Source organism: Artibeus jamaicensis, unplaced genomic scaffold, assembly GCF_021234435.1.
Source record: "Artibeus jamaicensis isolate MK-2021 breed Jamaican fruit bat unplaced genomic scaffold, CSHL_Jam_final contig_373, whole genome shotgun sequence".
Lineage (NCBI taxonomy): Eukaryota > Metazoa > Chordata > Mammalia > Chiroptera > Phyllostomidae > Artibeus > Artibeus jamaicensis.
The window spans coordinates 6,465,143-6,484,308 of record NW_026521807.1 but is presented as its reverse complement, the minus strand read 5'-3'; the positions used below and the strand labels follow the sequence as shown (position 1 = coordinate 6,484,308).

Sequence of the window (19,166 nt, the reverse complement as noted above, 5' to 3'; positions counted from 1 at the left end):
ATTGCAGTACTTAACAAAAGAGATGAGTTCCAATTGCTGGCACTAGAGTACGCTTTTATCCACTACAATCTACTGCCAACTAAAGAACAACAGTGATGGTCCCAAAGGTTTGTACTGTACAGAGAAAAAGAGTTAGTATCTAGTAGGACATTAACATTTATTGCAATGGGAATTAAGCTAATTACTTTAGCTTAATTATCTATAAAGCATCTATATTATCTATAAAGAAAAGCCAATTAGAGCATAAATAAAATTCTGGGTGTTTTGAACTCAAAAGCAATCTCATGAAAACCATGCACCCACTCCCCACTTCCCAAAATGTATATAAACATCGACATACACATTATACATTTAAAATATTTCATGGCTTTGGAAATTGACAATTCTCTCACTGATAAAACGCAAGATAATATTTCCAAAAAACAGTTTTTAAGTATACAAATTAGTGGCTCTCCTTTTAAAAAAATAGAAAGAAAACTTGATATAATTATAAATTTCAAATGTCTTGTATGACTTGAATATTTGAAATGCTCATACTGTGTAGTGATCACCAACACAGAATTAAAAACATACAAATTCTTCATTTGGCAACAAATGCTTAGAAACCCAGACTCAGCATTATGACTCTAGCAGCAAATACAATGAAAAGTCATGGGATACACTTTGCCACAAGAGAGTAACCTCATGTCAACAAACAACAGAATACACTGCAATTTTGTGAGTGGAATCTACATTCATTCTTTTCTTTTATTCCAAGTGTAGGAGGTCATGTTTGGCAATAATCAGATGTCTGTATCAACAAGGAAAGTATTACAAACCCTATTTAAACTTTTAGGTCACCAAAGCACAATTAACCTTAAACAAAGTATTCTGCCATGTTTCCAATTGTCTGAAAATGTTTGCCAGCAGATAAATTTACAAGATATTGTCCCTCTGAAATTCAATTTGTGGAAACACATCCTGCAGCACTGGAGGGTTACCAAGGCAGTTTGGCCAGATGGACTTGTGATTTTCATCTGCATCCATAAGGCTGAGAGAACTGAAAGTTTTACCTCATTCAAACATCCAAAAATATCCCCCAAGAAAGCCAAACCATGAATAAAGTCCTTCTTGTCTCTCTGAGAGTAGCCTTTTTTACCCTCATAAGCATTTAGTAAATGAATAAATAAGGAGGCAGCTCTCTAAACTGCAACATAGTGATTTAAGACATATCCTTTAGGAAACTAACACATTTCTCAATTACTGGGAATCTCTTTCTCTGTTTCCATTTCTTGAGGAAACCTGTTGAAAATGTAGGGGCTGAAGACTTTGGCTCCGATAAAATGGATGGTTCCAGAGTGGTGAGCAAGCTCTCCTTCTGGATTACTGTCAGTTTCTGATGCTGGTATGTGCCAAGCCAATTGTAAGACATGAGTCATGAGGACTTGAAGTTCTTTCTTCATAGAAGCAGCAAAACCAGATGTACAGCCAAACATGGCAAGTACTCCATCCATGCCCAAGATACCAAACCCCACTTTTCACTGAGTCAAAGACACGCAAAGCCTTTCAGGGTTCAAAGATACCTCACAAACTTGGAATTTGTTATGCTTCAGTATACACAAAACATATGAAAAAGAGAAACTGGCTGCATGAAATGTTAGTTCTTACATACAAATTGAACAGAAATGTTGAATGGAAAATGGCATTACTCCCAATTTGACAATTATCTGCTTCAAAATATTACAAGAAACCATCAGCAGTACTGTGGTATATAGAGGGCATCACTGACCTGTGCAGAAAAGAACACTGTGAAAAATAATAAAATTTCAGTAGCCAGCTCAAACCTTCTTACTTATTAACCTATTTTAAATGATCCTTTTAAGGGCTTGGCTTATTGAAACTTACTTACATTGGCAGCTAAATTAGAAAAAGTGTGTATCTTTTAAAAAGAAGTAATTACTGAAGCCAATGTCTCTAATATTCTCTGCATCGGGGGTGTCCCTCAGCCTGTGGGTCGCATGCAGTCCGGGATGGTTATGAATGTGGCCCAATACAAAATCATAAAGTTTACTTAAAACAATAGTTTTATTACTAAGTTTTATATTATATTTTATTACTTAGATATGTAAATTTTCCATATTAGTGATTACAAATTTTGGGCCCACTCGATGATTTTAAAAGATTATCAAAAGGGCTGCAGCATAATTATGGTTATAATATGAGGGCTTTTTTGCCTATCTGTGGTGGTGAGTATCACAAAAATTATGCATGGACCTCTTTTTTTTGCTCATTGGTTTTTGTTAGTGTTTGTGTATTTAATGTGTGGTCCAAGACAACCCTTCTTCTTCCAATGTGGCCTAAAGACACCAAAAGGTTGGACACCCCTTCAGTCTATATGATAATATATATATTTTTAAATGGTTTAATTCATTGCTTCAAATATTTCTCTAATTGATGAAGTAAATAGCCTTACTCACTCTGAATACAAGAGGCTTTTAAAAACATTTTTTTAATTTCAATTTAGTTCTAGCCTACATTGTCAATCACTGTCTTTAAACTTAATGTCATATAGGGGGCCCTCCTTTTCTTCTACCACAGACCTCATATCTGCTTGGTAAACGACTGGCCAAGTGCCAATAATTTAATCTCTAATCATTGCATAATCTTGGGTAAAATATAGAAATAGTAAGCATAATACTTTTGATAAATAAACCACTTGTCTTCATGTGAATTGGTGTAGGAACTAAGCAGGACAAATAGCAGATATTCTTGTCGGTAAAGCATTAAGTTTTGGAAAGTCTGGGTTGAATTATTTATATTTTAATATTTTAAGTTTGATAATATAAATAAAACATCTTAATTCCTAATTATAAGTCCTACTATACTTAATTATATCATTTTATAATTTCAAATACATTCTAATAAGTAAAAAATGTCATGATTATTAAATATTCAAAGGTAAATATATTACTTTCTTTCTTAAATCACTATTTCACCAAACTTATTTCAATAAGTTTGTCTCAATGTCTAAAACTTTGGACCTTGTTTTTCAGAACTGCTCATTCATGTAATTATCTCTAAAATACTTATTTAAAGCATTAAAAAGTAAATACATTAGTTTTCATAATTTATTAAGATAAAGCATTGACTGTAACTTTGAAGCACTCTTCCCACTTGGAAATCAAGTACTTTTCAAACTTTCATTTTTTAGGTATTCTGGGAATAATATGCTAGCTACGTCAATAATTCCCCATAAGAGCTCTGACATCGCACCACACTTTGGAAAGTTTTACTTACTGAAACATCTTTCAGGCTTTTCTCAAAGGAGAAATGACAAGACTCTTTAGAAAAATGAAACGTGTATGCCGTGGCCGGTCCTGCTCCCGACAGCAATGCTTTTCTCAGCTCATCAACATATTTCTCTCTCTCCATTGCCATGTCATCAGCTTCTTGGGAAATTGCTGATTCACAAACTATGAAAAACATTCATAAAAAAATTAATAAAAAGTAAATTTCTAAACATAAAAATAGTTCTTTACCTGTTGCTATTAATTTGTCACTTATGCAACAGAAATTTTAAAAAGTAAAGCCAAACCCCACACCATACATATTTAAATCAAATTATACCTTTTAACTGAACTTACTTTGTGACAAATGCATTTAGTTTCAAATCTCACCTGAGAGCATTGGGCTCCTTGCATTCTATTCTTTCTCTTCTCAGATGAAATGCATGCACTAGCAATTACCGCTGAAACTACTCCCCTATGTACCTGCTACTAGGTCACAGCCAGAGAAATTATTCCCTATAATCATTAATCAGCTAAGTATTTCACTACATCTTTCTTCCCTGCCTCTATCACTAAAGATATTAAATAGTCAACAGTCTATTTCTCACATGGGCAGAGTCAAATGAAAGTAGCAGTGGAGTTCGTACTATTTGTCATTATGTGCCAACAACAGGAGATGTGAATGGACGTGATGATGAAGGAAAAAGAAGGGAACTAATATTTATAGTGTCTCCTCTACAACATACACTATACTAGAGATCTGCCTTCCAGTTCTCTCATCTGGGTACTTTTAAAGTTCATGTTTTACTCATCCATAAATAACTCACTTCAGTAACCATATTTTCAATTTTAGATACTATTTATTTTTCATAATATCCTGGTTCTTGTTACACTCTCCTTGTAAATATTTGAAGGCTTTAAATATATTTAAAATCTCTTTCGGATTGGTCTTTATGCATGGTTCTGGGTATTAATTCCATTTCTTCTGCTTATACCTTCTCGTTCTTCTCTTCTTGCCCTTTCTGCATGGCCATGAGTTAGCATGGCTCTCCGACAGAGCAGCAAGAGCTCTGGGCAGCAGAGGTGGCATTAAATGGAGGCTTCTCATTTGCCCTTCCTGGAGTCCCTGTGGGGTGTCACCATTCCAGACCAATTTTGAAAGTTAATTTCCCAGCTTGGTTTTTACATGTGAGGCAAAAAAATTTAAATTTAAACCTCCCACCCAAACATAACAGAGACTTAAGGCTCTTATTTTTGTTGGGTTATTCACTCATATCTCTCATTGATGAATCTGTGCTGCATCCCCAACCAGAATCCAGTTTTGGGTTTTCGTTTTGTTTTGTTTTAAGGTGATTCCATGAATGGGATAAACTTCTAGGTTCCTTTCTTTATATGGACAGCTCAGCTCTAATTCCTTAAGAGGCCTGCGGTCTTAACATTATACCCCACTCAAGTATTACAGACACAGACATTAGACATATATGCGGTTCAGATATTCCATGAACCTATAATTAAGCTTTACTTCCCATCAAGCCCTCTGGTTTTCAGGTTATCTCTTCAGACATGGAACCTGAAGACCTTTCTTCCATTCAAAAGCTGCAATGTATCTGCTTGCTTTTGAAATTACAAGGTGTAATCTACATTTGTTTGGAGTATGTGTGATTGGGTGGTTTTCTGTCTAGTCAGACTACCATAAAGATGAAAGACCATATGGTTCTATACTTTTATATTTAAAGGGTACATTTATCTATTTCATCCCTCAACACTGAGATAGACATTACTTTCATTTCATAAATGAGAAAACTGAGGCTCAGAGAGATCACATAACAGTCTAGGGTCACGGAGGCAGGAAGTGGTGAACCTAGGATTCATATTTACGTCTCTCTGCTGTTTGTTGCTTAGAGATAGGCAGAGATATGAGATAGTAGATAAATTATTTTCTTCTATGATATTAAAAAATATTAAAATGAAGTACTATAGAAAACAATGGGATCTTGATTAAAGAATCCCTGAAAATACAACCCGGCTTTTCATAATATTAGTCTGTGTGGTAGCAAATGTCTGAAGCCCATGACACGCAATGGGGAAGAGTCTGGAAAACCACACATATTTCCCGAGCAATTTTTGATAACAAGCCTGATAGTGAAATGAGTCAACACAGCCTTTGAAAAGAATAAAAATATCTTATATTGTTATGTGACTTTGCAACTTCTAAAATACTTTCACATATTTTCCCTCTCTTTGAAGCAAACATATATTTAAGATGATCATCACTATCAAATCTACTGATCTTGTAAATATTGTATTACATCTTCCCAAACAATCTAAAAATAATGAAACAAATGCTTCCCATTGAGGAATAATTTCATAGTTTGTGTTTGGATATTGAACAGTTCCAAATACCTACAAAAAACATTTATTTCACAGAGAAATAAAAAATAAATCTGCAGAAGCCATCCTTAATGCAGATACAGACAAACTTATAAAACACAAAAGAAAATAAAAGTAGATGCTTATTGATAAAACATCTAAAGCTTTCTAAATTTCATGAACATAACAAGGTACCTATCTGGAAATATTTAACAGAATGTATTGATTCAGTTCATTTATTTTAAAATGCTATGAGCATCCACTGTCTGCTGGGCACTATTCTAGCCACCGGGAATACAACAGTTTAGGAGAGACAACAATGCCAGCCTCGTGGAGCCTACCTTCAAGTGCTGCTGTCTTCAACACCCTCTTACCTTACTCCATCTGTGAATGCCATGTTGATTATTATGGAATATTTCATTTTTAAGAAGAAAAAGCATATGGAAGAAAATTATCTTTCTTTTTTCTTGAATTGAAGTCATCGGGGTGACACTGGTTCACAAAACCATACAGGTTTCTGTTGGGGACCGCTCTGCCTGGTTTCAGGAATTGTAACTAGCCCCCATGACTAAGGATGAGTGAACAACCTCCAGAATGTGAGCCACAGGAGACAAAAGCTTGTCTCTGGTAGCAAATGCTGCCTCAGCTTCCTCTCCCTGCCCCCAAAGCATGGTCAATATTGATGATGGGTAAGACTCATCACAGCAGGCGGGCAACCTAAGCCAGACTCAATCACTTGGGGGACCATCATGGAAGGACTCAGGGGGCTGCAACAAAGAGGGAGCAATGGACCCTTGCCCCCTGGCTATGTGACATAGCCTGCATCCCCATGTCCTCTGGGAGAAGCGATTCTTGACTCTAATGCACTTAAGCCTGCAAACTTGATGGGGATGGTTGCAGCTCCTTCCCTTGCTAGAGAGGTATCCGGGGACAAATCTGGTATAAGAATTCCTAAAAATCCTGTGAAACCTGCTTTGCTAAGAGTGCTTTCATTCATGTGTTAAGGGTCTGAGCAGGAAATGAGTATGTCTCCCAAAGTTTCTACAAACCCACTTTCCTGGCAGACACTGACTCAGACTAAGCCCTAAGATTTCTTTGAAATGTTATCTACTGTTTGATCCTTGCCTCCCTGTATTCCGGTGTATTACAACCCAATAAAAGTCCCTAGAGGAAGGGGCTCCTGGCCTTTTTCCTCTGAGAAACTGGCCACCTCTCCTCCCCAAGCAGATCATGTCTTGCTGGTGTTTACTTTCATCTATGGCGGACAGGGGGACTTGAGGGCAAAGTCTCCTCCACAGGTTTCAAGTGTACAATTCAGCAAAACATCATCTGCACACTATATCATTTGCCCATCGCCCAAAGCGAAGTCCCTTTCCATCCCTATTTATCTCCTCCTTGCCAGCCTCTCCCTACCCTTACCCCTCTTTCCCTCTGGCTATCACCACACTGTTGTCTGTATCTATGTGTTATGTACAAATGCTTCTAGTTTAATCCCTTCACCTTCTTTCACCCAGCCCCCCAAACTCCTTCCCCTCTGAGGGAACTCACTTCAGTCAGTTCCATGTAACCATGCCTCCATTTCTATTTAGTTCGTCAGTTTAATCTTTCTACTTATACTCCCCCTTTAAAAATTATCTTTAATAAGAAGGTACCAGTTTTTTTAATTTACTTGGATTGTCCCTGTAACTATAGGTATGAACTTTTCACTGCCTATTTAGAACTGCAATCTTAAAAAAACAACTTTGTCGCCAGTTTTGAATTTTGTGCTAAGAACATCTGGAGGAGGCACAGCTGTGAGCATCCAATACTTCAAAAATTTCAGTGACCAGGATTAAAAGCCATGGAAACAATAAAATTCAGCAAGGATTCAGCTAACTCACATAATACGTTATACAAAGCAAGCAGCCAACATGATCACAAAACAAGAAATTTTTCTCAGACAGCCAGCTGCCAAGAAAGCATCTGTTTCACACTCTTTGTGGGTAGGTGACAGTGTAAGTAAGGAAAGAAGATCCTTTCTTTTGGATCCTTATGTATAAGGAACCAAAAACTGCGTATCTCACATTTGTGTCTGAAGAGCTCAGCCCTCGCATCCCTTTAGGTTTCTTGGTGGTTTCAAATCATGGACCCAGTTTATTGCTTTTATTAAAAATCCTTTTTCTACTAAGCCTTGTCACATAATCTCTTTATAGGTCACCAAATATCAATGTTTATGACAAATATAAATGGATATAATTATGTGATACTAAAGAATTACTGAAATTTAATTTACTCTTCAATGAAATTTAAACTATTCCAGAGATGAGTAATTTAAGTTTCTTACTGCTGACTGCAATTCTTATAAAAGTCACATAATAGTCATCGATCATTAACCCACTTTGTGACTTAATCCTCCGATATTACCCCCTATAATGTTGAAGTGATGACAGACCACAAGATAATTAGACCCAAAACATTCATTAGATAAAACATTGCTAATGAAAAAGAAATCAGTGAGTTCAGTGTGTGGGAGATTAAATAGAACCCCACATCCTTTTAATTTCACTCAAATGAAAAGAGAAAAAAATTATCCAAATTGAAGGTTGCAGCAATCAAAAAGTTGTACAAAAAAACAGGATGAGGTATAGGAAGGAAATCCATTTTCATGTTTCAATTATTTAATTGTTTCAATGTTCTTAATCATATTACTGTCTATATCTATCAAGTGCCAAACCAAATTATATTTATGTAATAAGCCTTAACTAAACAGGGAAATAATGCTATATTATTTGGTTTAATTTTTTCCCTGAAATTTAAATAAGAAAATAGAAATGAATAATGAGAGTATAAAACCTATGTGAGATTTAAAACTTTATTTGCAATCTTTGAAAAATAAAATGACCATATATATACAATGAACTGTAAAATTTTCCATTTGAAAGCTTTTTTGGTACAGGAAGTCAACCCACCAAATAACACAGACATTTGATATCGCGCTTTTCACCCTAAATTCCATTAGCTGGAAAATAAATTGCAGAATATACTGCATTAAATGTAATGCCAACAAGAAATATGAAACTGGATTTTTCACTTTACAATACTCTAACTCTCAAATGAGTGGTTCACTTTCTTTTTTCCCCGACCAGTTTTATGTATTTGAGGCATCCTTTCATCTTCACATCCAATATATACCCACTAAGCATGTGCGCTCTAAGCGCTGGTCAAGATACTCATATAGAGCAGTGGACAAACCAAGTGTGTTCCTGCTCTGGATGGACCCAGTCTAGTGAAATAACATTCTTATTAATAATGTTAAGAGAAACTGCAAGCACATTTTTTATGGCATAAACAAAATGTTTCATTGATGTAAAATTAACTTTAATTTCTGGTAAAATTAAGATTTAAGTGTTCATAAAAATCACTCTTTTTCTCCCCAATGCTTAATGACAAAAAAATTAACGTATAATTATTGTTCTTTGTCTAGGTGAATGAGAGTTACTGATTGGATTAAAATGTAATCTTTTCCTTTGATAATTAAAGTTATTAAAGTACCTCAGGGTCCTCTGTTTGAACATAATTCCTCATTACACAGAATAAGCCATTTGTCAGTTAGAAATATTTAAGTTATAAATACAGCATGCCTCACGTAAAAGCAGCCACTTCACTTGGGCACGCCTTCTGGACTGCGCTGTTGGAATCCATCTTCTCCCCAGACCACTGGAATTAATCTACTCCATGGTGTTGAGTCCTGCACTCCCTTCACCCTGAAACAGCACCGTTCCTCCTGCGTCCACCCTCACTGGCACACACAGAGCAAACCTGACAAGTTCTCCTCCACCCCTGCACTACAACAACCAACCAATAATTGGTGTTTCTTACATAAAAATTTACACCTTAAAGAGATAACTGTAATAGGTACTCAAACATTACTCTTGAAATTTATTTTACAATAATCCTTTTATCAGCATTCCTTGCAATCTGTCATAAAAGACACACACACACAAAACCTTGCAAGTATAAATTCAGTTTGATTATGTTATATAACAGCTTTTTAAAATTTATTGAATTTACTGGGGTGACAATGGTCAATAAATGTATACAGGTTTCGAGTGTATAATTCTATAATACATCATCTGTATATTGTATTGCGTACTTACCACCCCAAGTCAAGTCTCCTTCCATCACCATTTATCCCCCACATACCCCCTTCTACCAACACCTAACCCCACTTTCACTCTGGGCATCACCAAGCTGTTGTCTGTTTCTATGAGTTGTTTTGAGTTTTTTTTGCTTAATCCCTTTACCTTTTTCACCCAGCCCCCCAACCCCTCGACCCTCTAATAGCTGTCATTGTGTTCTCTAGCTATGAGTCTGTTTCTATTCTGTTTGTTAGTTTGTTTTGTTCACTAGATTCCACATATCATTGGAATCATATGGTACTTCTCTTTCTCTGACTGGTTTATTTCACTTAGCATAATGTCCTCCAGGTTCATCCATGCAGTTGTAAAGGGTCCTTTTTTATGATCGAAAAGTTTACCATTGAGTAAATGTACCACAGCTCTTAAGCACTCATCCACTACAAATTAACAAATGAGCGTTGGCAAGGGTGTGGGGAAAAGGGAACCCCCGTGCACTGTTGGTGGGAGTGCAGACTGGTGCAACTGCTGTGGAAAGCAGTATTGACTCAACATCAAAAAATTAAAAATGGACTGCCTTATGACCCAGTAATTCCAAAGGAACTCAAAATACTAATTTGAAAGAAAAGATGCACCCTCTATGTTTATTGCAGCATTATTTACAATAGCCAAGATTTGGAGGCAGCCCAAATGTCCATCAGTACATGAGTGGATAAAAAAAATGTTGTGGTTATAACAATTTTAACATTCAACAAGGAAACAAAATTTCAGAACTCAGGTAATTTTTTAAGAGATTTTATCAATTTACCTTTAGAAAGAGGGGGAGGGAGAAAGAAAGAGAGGGAGACAAACATCAATGTGTGGTTGTCTCTCATGCTCCCTGGACTGGGACCTGGCCTGCAACCCAGGCGTGTGCCCTGACTGGGAATCAAACAGTCAATCTTTGGGTCATAGGCCAGCACTCAATCAACTGAGCCACAGCAGCCAGAGCCAGAACTTATGTAATTTTAAAAGATGATATACTGTCGTAATATCAAATGTTAGAGAAATATTTCAAAAGTTGATAGAAGATACAAATAGTATTTAAATCAACATGACAAAATTATTTTACCTAAAACATACTCACAACTATAGAAATGACTGCTGCATAGCGAAAGAAAATTATTTGAATCTTTTGATAAAATACTTTAGAAAAATATTAAAACTTTGCTATATGAGCAAAACATAATTACAGATTTTTTACTTTATACCTGCCATGATCCACATATTATTTCAGGACCATTAGCCTTTTAAAAAAGATTATCACCAAATAAAAATAGTCAAAAGTCTATTTTACAAAATAATTACCCAAATCTCATATGTAGGTTTGAACCTTGAATTACAAGTTTTAGGCTTGAGTTCTATTTGGTTTTGTTACACATGTGGTACATGTACCTAAGAAAATAATTGAAACAACGTAAGTATATAAAATGAAAAGCACAACTACGTTATTCTTCCAAGCCAACACAAACATCTGATCCAGCCTGTAGCCCCTCTCCAACCCCTAATATTTCCCTGAGATCCTCAGAAAACATACATGTAAAAAGTAGTATTTATGTTTTATATAAAGAGGTCATTTAAAAAGTCAAATCTAGTCCAAGTAATAAAGCTCAAACGGCAACCAGAATTTGCAGGAGCACATGTTTATTTCTCTATCCTTCTAATAACACTAATTATAGAAAATGGCCTTAAATATTATAAATTTGTATATAATTAAACATCAATAACAATTAAAAGCATTTACATTAATTTCACCCAATATCTGTTAAAGAAGTGCTTTAATTTGAAGTATCAATGAGAACTGAAAAGCAGCAAGTTATTGAAATTTTGCTTTTAACATTACCTGCCCCGGTCCATGCTGACTGGCCATCTGTAAGTGTAACAACAAAACCAGATCCTAGTGTTTTCTCCCAAGTGACTTGTAGAAAATGAATTATATCAGGTTCAGAAGCAAGGCAGATTCTGCTTATTTTTTTCTCCATTTCTGGTCACCTATTACAGAAGAATAAAATGAGAGTATTTTTGCAAGAAACTGTGACTATCAAACAGTGATGTTTTCTGTATTGGTCTCTCTGCTTCTAGCACCAAGAAAAATAAATTTTAAAAAAATGTATTAGTTAGCCAACCACCAAACTCAACAAATCCTAGTTTTGCTCAATACTGATTCATAATTTTTCTAGATGGGAAAAGCAGAGGCCCATAAATGGCAAATAATTTGCACAAATTATGTAGCTAAATAAAAATTACTATCTCCAACAATATGACAAGTAAATTTTGCACAAGGTTCAGTAGCCCTATGTCTGTCTGGAAAAAGATTGTTTGAAATGAAAAAAAGAGAATAAGCACAAACACTAAGAAAAAAATCTCAGAACCCAAGAGTTCACAGTACCCAGTCATGCCTTCTGCAAGAAAAAAAATTCTCAGGCTCAGTGACAACTCACTCAGTCCACTGACACAAGAACTCCCCATAATAGAAACGTGTTATATCAAGGTATCCCAGTTGAAAACCAATACAATTTTCTTTGCATATTTAAAACTTTGTATTGAAGTATTATATACAGGGAGAAGTACACATATCAAAAATACAACTTTATAACATAGAGCAAAGTCATGTATGAAATACCTAAATCAAAAATATGACCACACAAGAACTGACCCTCACAATATGTCCCTTCCACTTACTAAGTCCCCAAATAACCACTCTTCTCACTTCTAGCAGAGATTGGAGTTTGAGTGTTTTTGTACTTTTATGTAAATATAACCATGCAGCATGATTTATTTTCTGTCTGGCTTCTTTTGCTCAACATTACACTTGAGAAATTCATCCAAATTGTTTCTTAGAGTTGTAGATCATGCTAATGGTTGTATACTATTCCATTATATAGATAAAGTACAGTTTATTTATGCATACTCTCCAGGTTTCGACTACTGCAAATAGTACTGCTGTAAACATTCTAGCAAGTATCTACAGAGTATATACATATACATACGGTCAGTTTTAGTACTACACAGCCAAAAGTTTTCTAAAAAGTTTATACCAAAATATACTTGGAATATGAGAGTTTGCTCCGCATCCTTACAAACATTTCTCATCTTTTAAATTTTATCCATTTTGATAGTTATGTAGTATTACATTGTAGTTTGAATTCTAATTTCTTGAGGAGTAATGATACGAGTACTTTTCATGTATTTGTTGGGCTCTTGAATAACCTGTCTTGGGTAGTGTCTGTTCAGTTGTCTTTTTCTTACTGATGTTCTTAATGATTTGTCCTTTTTTAAATTTGTTCTTCCTTTTGATTTGTTCTTTATATTTTAAATATTAACCCTTTTATGGAAATACGTACTGTGAGTACCTTCTCCCACTCTGTAACTTACTTTATCACTCTCATAACAGTATCTTTGGATGAAATGTTCTTAATTTTAACAAAGTTACAATTTATCAAAATATTTATTTCTGGTTATACTTTTTGTGCCCTGCTTAAGAACCCTTTGGACAAGTACATGTTCTTCTATGGCAATCTGAAAGCATTACAAATTTTATCTCTCACATTTAGATCTGTAACCCATCTGGAATTGATTTCTGTGCATTGTGTCGGGAGTGGTCAAGATATATATTTGCCATGTATGTATGTAGTTGACACAGTACTGTTTATTAAACACTATCCTTTATATTCATGTGGCTGAATATATGTGTAAGGTTCTTTGTTTTAGCAGGGGTACAATTTTATACTTTATAATTAGCTTGTCAAAGTTACAATGGATAGTGATTCTGTTACTGTAATACAGCACATTTACAATCTCTCCCTGACCTTGCCACTTAAAAAATTGATAAAACCCCCTCCTAAGTCTGAAAATCATGTGTGTAAAATGTTATCAGGACAAGCTCGAGCACAGACTTCTGTGGCTTGTGATTAGAAACCAGCCTCTCAGAGACATCAATCACTACTCAGTAGGTACACTGCTGCTATCTCCATTAGGTTACAAGGATTTAGGAGAGTCCTTTGTAAAACCTACCTACTCTACCAGTGTAGCAATACTATTTTTTAAGGGGGAATAAATTAACACTGAGACTTTTTCTCAGTGATCTACTCTCATTTCTAATGTTAAGGGTTTTTTTTCTATGAATTCAAAAACCATTTCTTCTGGTAATTCACTCAAGAATTTTGCCCAGACTGTCCTCAAACTTACTGGACTACACTATGACAATTATTTTTAGTTCAAAGCAAAAAACTACCTTTTTCTAATACTGGAATATCCTTTGACCATGTGCGTGTCATTAAAAGATGCATACGCTCTAGAAGCTAAAAAACAAAACTAAAGAAATGCCCTCAAAGTTACAAATATGCAAAAAATTAAACATTTAAAAGGTCAAAACTAGGAAAAAGCACAAACTTCAAAGATGGAAAACTACAGAGAATTATTCTTTAATCACATAGCATGAATCTCTTTATTAGATGATCCTAAAAAAGCTAACAGAATTTCTTTAACTTTTTATTTGTAGGTAAGAATGTAAATTTGCCTCAAATTTTTATGACCAATAAACATAACATGTTACAAAAATCCGGAAGTAAATTACTAACTGGCCTTTCATTGACAACTGATTAAGTTTAATAAAGGAAAGTTTTACATCAGAACTTTTCATTTCCTTTTTCAATTTAAAGTTATTATGTTCTCATAAATAAAGCATTATACTGACAATGAATATGAAAATAGAAACAACTCACTTGGTCAGCTCTTCACAAAACAAGGCTGACTTACGTAGAGCTCTGTCTTTTGGGGGTGGGAAGAATGCTTCATTGTAGATGCTAGAGCTGTACTACCTCATAGCACAAGGAAGCTGAGAAACCTCCATAATGAAGAGAAAACTATCGGAAAATAAGAGCGCAGGATACCCCCAAATTGAAGAATTAGTAATAATTCTAATTTCCACCTAAAGTTTACTCAAAAAAATATTTATTATGCTTCCCAGTGAAAGGCAACGCTATAAACTAACCATACTTTAGTCATATCAACTAGGCTTGTTGACATCTTTAAAATATGTAAATTTGTAGGGTTAATTACATCATAATCAATAAAAAAGAATTATTTTTAAATATTTCATTTAGTCGATTTATTTTCCTGCATTGAGACCATTTCTTCCTAGATGTGGTTAATTCCGAAATGCTTCATCCATTTGTGAATATTTCTTTTAGATCAAATAGTCAATACACTTAACATGCAGTAAATTACCTGGTCTGTAATCCTGAAATTTAAAAATGGCTGAAAAATGTGTTACAGTTTTTCTATGCCGGTCATTGAAAAACACATAGTTAGCAGCTGACATAAATCTAAACAGGAGAGAGAGGTTAATAGAAACTACTTCTGAAGGCCACATTTTGCCTCTACAAAACTTATATACAAACACACAAATACACATACACTTACTTCCACTGACTAGTTCTTCTCAAATGTGCCTCCTGAAACATGGCTACTGTTAGCAATCAATGTAACTTTGTGAAAGGAAAACACAGCACTTAGAATTACTACTCTAAAGCAGCAGTTGGTTTCACTGTTATTTTTTACCATATTTGAAACAAGTCACAAATTTTAAATTATAGAGACAAATTAGTTTAAAATTCAATATTCCCAATGCTTGTCAGAAACTCATCCTACTCACAATTATACAAAGGGCTTTAATTTCAATAATCCTACAAAGATATTTAGGAATTAGATTAGTTTTAACAACAGCTTTGAATTATTAATGTTTCAAGTATTTTCCAATTTTCTGATTAAATCTAGGTACTCATCACCAAGACAAAATTATGTTCTTTTAAAGATCTTAGTAAACTCAGAATTGAAACCATGGATGCTACATGTGAGCCATGTTTAAGCACTTACTATATTAACAGGACGAATGTGACAACTCCGTTTTCTCTAACTATTTTGGGTCTCAAATAGCCTCCGGCGTGTTTTCTTTGTAATTTCCTGATAATACACTATTTGAACCAGGTTTGAAAATACATCATTCTTTTACTTACTGAGGTCACCCTCTCATCAAATATCCAATACAAAATATCTGAGACTCAACAGAAGAGGAAAAAGGATAACTTGGAATGTCTTTTACAATTCAGTAAGAACAAACAAATGACCTTTTTACTTTTACCAGCCATGTAAACAGAAATAGTCAACCACAGTTGTTTTTATGTTTGTTTGGTTCCTGCTGCCCCAAGACTACTTGAAGGAAGGAGATGGAATCTCTTTAGAGGGACTGATTGATTAGGACCATAAAAAGGGACAGGTTTTGTTTTCTAAGGGCACTAAAGGTCCCACTAGTATGAGCACCTCTCCCAGCCAGAGCCAAGGATCTAAGACAAGCCTGCAGGTGGAAACAGCTGGGTCCCACCCCAATTTGTACATCAGTAGCTTTATTGAGGCTCAGAACAGTTGAGAATTGAGAAGCTTATCTTTAGTACTTTGTGTCTTTGATACTTGGCTTCTCTCTTAGAAGAGAAATAAGTTGTTGGCTGGTATGCAATTGATGTGATCTACACTCTGAACAAATACCATTCACAGTTGCCTCTGAATAAACAAGTCACTTTTTAAATTAGTTTACAAAGAATTTTGTATGCCCTTTTGGATGGTGATAAGGAGCAGTGCAGAAGCCAACTCTCTTAGGTCAGCTCAAGTTAGTGACAACACTGTATCATTGATAACACCATTTTGAACTTGAGCTTCTTTCATTTTCCTTTATAGTAAGTTATGTTTTCTTTTCAGGCTGCTTGGGCTGCAGGTGTTCAACCTTCTGCAGCTATGCCAAGGAGTTGTACTTACAGATCAGAAAGGGCTAAATGCATGTTTCCAATGAAGCAATTAAACTTAAGTGCCCCCTTGTTGAGAAATGCAGGCTGATACCTAAAGTGAGTTCGGAATAAAGAAGAGCACCCAGCACATGCTGTTAGTAGTCTGTAATTAGATTCCTGATCATGTTATTTTGTGTGACCTTATTTTTTTAAGGAGAAAAAGAAACTGTAAATTGTAAACCAAAATTGTGATGATAAATTGTTCTATCACATTACAAAAACTCAAGAACAAGACCAGATATAATTGCTAGATAAAAAGGAAAGAAAGGTTTAGAAAACAAACACTGATCTATTTACTTCTGATAAGACAAACATCATACAACAGTTCAGGAAAACTAAGTGTAAAGAAAAGAAAGAACCATTTTCCTATTTGTTTAGCATTTTTAAAAGCATTAAGTATTCACATGTGTCTTATTATTGTAATTCCCACATTGCAAATTTTTAATTAGTAATATATTCCTAGCATTTTCATTATTAATAGCATATTAAATTACTGGTTGGTGTTATGGTTTTTTTCAAAAATAACCACAAAATCAATTTACCTTTAAAATTCCAAAGCAATAAAAACAAAAATATCAAGCTAACCTTCTACAAAAGAAATGCTCTCCTGTAATAATGTTTTCAAGTTAGACATTTCTAAAGTTTGTAAAGAATTTACAGGAGGACTATTAAATACCTTTCTAATCATGTTAGAATTATATCCAGTCTATTAATTTTGAAAATGAATGGAAGATGACCATCTGTCCAAGTTCAACTGCGATTTTCCTGGGTTTCACACAGAAAACTTCATATCCTGGGAAACCTCCCAACCCGAGGCAACCCGGATACCCTGAGTAAGAATAAAATATAGTTAAGACTGTGGGCAGAATCTTATTAAAAAACTTGTAACATACAGCTGGTGATCAAAGAAGACATTACATTAACAATCTAATGCTTCAGAAATAAAGCATTAGAAATATAAAATAAGCCTTCTTTGTCATGGTCATATCCAATCTCAATTACCTCTTATGACCGTGGAATGCCAGCTGTTACCATCCCAAATATCATGTTATAGCTCATTTCCTCTGCTAATCTTTTACAAATACCATTAATAATTATTAGTTTCAGTGATGTATTTAAATTTCACTTCCTTTTCTTCCCTTTCTCTTACCCAATAAAGTATTTAAACACAGTAAAATGGCCTGAATAAATTTCTCACATAAACTCTAACACCTATGCTTCCAAAATGCCCTTAAAATTGGACTAAAAGTTCCAAGACTGTGACTTGTTTCGTATTCATCAAAGGACACCTTCAATACAAACAAGGACAGATGAATGAGAGTATACTTATCATTTTGGAAACTTCCACAAGAACACTTCAGTTCTACTTGCAGAGTTTCATGTGAGAACGACACTTAACAGAACTAAAGAGATAAGATAATGCCTGAAATATAGCTTTACTAAGCAACAGCCTTTTCTCATTAAGAATTTAGTAATTATAATTTCTTAAGCCTCAAAATTTTGACACATCTCAAATTTCACTTTCAGAAAAGTAAAGATATTCCAATGAAGCACCATCAGTTAACCTTATATAGTCTTTTCTACGTGAAAAAATATGCTGCTCTGGAACTGAATTGTAACGAACAGCATTTGTGTGGAAAAGGAACAAGACTGGCACTGCACTTTGTCCTCATTCACAAACCCACCATTTACTTACAACCACACCCATTTATCTCACTATTTTCTAATGGCAGACAAGGAAATGAATGATAATATTGGGGTATAAATGAGAGTTAATCCTTTAAAAAAAGCACAAAATCCTCTAACATGTCCTCAACTGGTGAAACTACCAAATTCAGCCATAGAAAAATACTTTGGAAACATGAAACTGTCAATATTTAACAATTTTTAACCTACAAAAAATGGCCATTTCACATGGCTCAAATAAATTATAAACAGCACATGAGGATTACATTCCTAGCTGGATGAATAATTACACACTTCCCATGATGCAATTTCAAACACATCTCTGAATATATTTTGGACAACTCTATTGGGAGGAAATTCCGAGATACAAGCAAAAATTCAGTTCTTTGTCCCCTCAGGCGATACATTTGTTCCAAACTGAACTGAAACTCTGTACCTGCTAAAATTTAAATCAACCCTCATACTTTTAAAGCACGGGTACAAATCCTACTGCCTCTAGGAGCTATGCAGGTCAGGTGTAAGCCCATATACACTAGTCCCCATTATCCACAGGGGACTCCTCCTCTTGGATGCCTGAAACCACAGATATTATCAAACCTTACATGTACTAGGTGAGAATCTTAAAAGCAGCAAGAGAAAAACAACCTGTTACATACAAGAGAAACTCCATAATGCTACCAGCAGATTTTTTCAGATGAAACTCTGCAGACCAGAAGGGAATGGCATAACATATTCATATGCTGAAAGAAGAAAAACTTCCAACACAGAATTAATTTTCTATCTGACAAGCTTATGACTAAGAATTGAAAAAGAGATGAAGAGTTCTCTCAAAGTAAGCAAAAGCTAATAAA

General features: G+C 34.8%; 1 protein-coding gene across 4 annotated transcripts in view; it reads right to left on the bottom strand.

The window, feature by feature from the left end:
• XRCC4 (X-ray repair cross complementing 4) overlaps window positions 1–19,166 on the bottom strand; it is a 211,176-nt gene that overhangs the window by 177,294 nt on the left and 14,716 nt on the right. For 3 of the 4 annotated variants that reach the window (XM_053664416.1, XM_037142965.2, XM_053664414.1), the window contains exons 2-3: window positions 11,634–11,782; window positions 3,277–3,452 (exon numbers count right to left, since the gene is read on the bottom strand). In XM_053664416.1, coding sequence (XP_053520391.1) covers window positions 3,277–3,452; window positions 11,634–11,772 — 315 coding nt within the window. In that variant the 5' untranslated portion in view covers window positions 11,773–11,782. Of the gene's footprint in view, window positions 1–3,276; window positions 3,453–11,633; window positions 11,783–17,305; window positions 17,440–19,166 lie in introns of those variants that run through there. The other variant, XM_053664415.1, reaches the window with a different exon arrangement.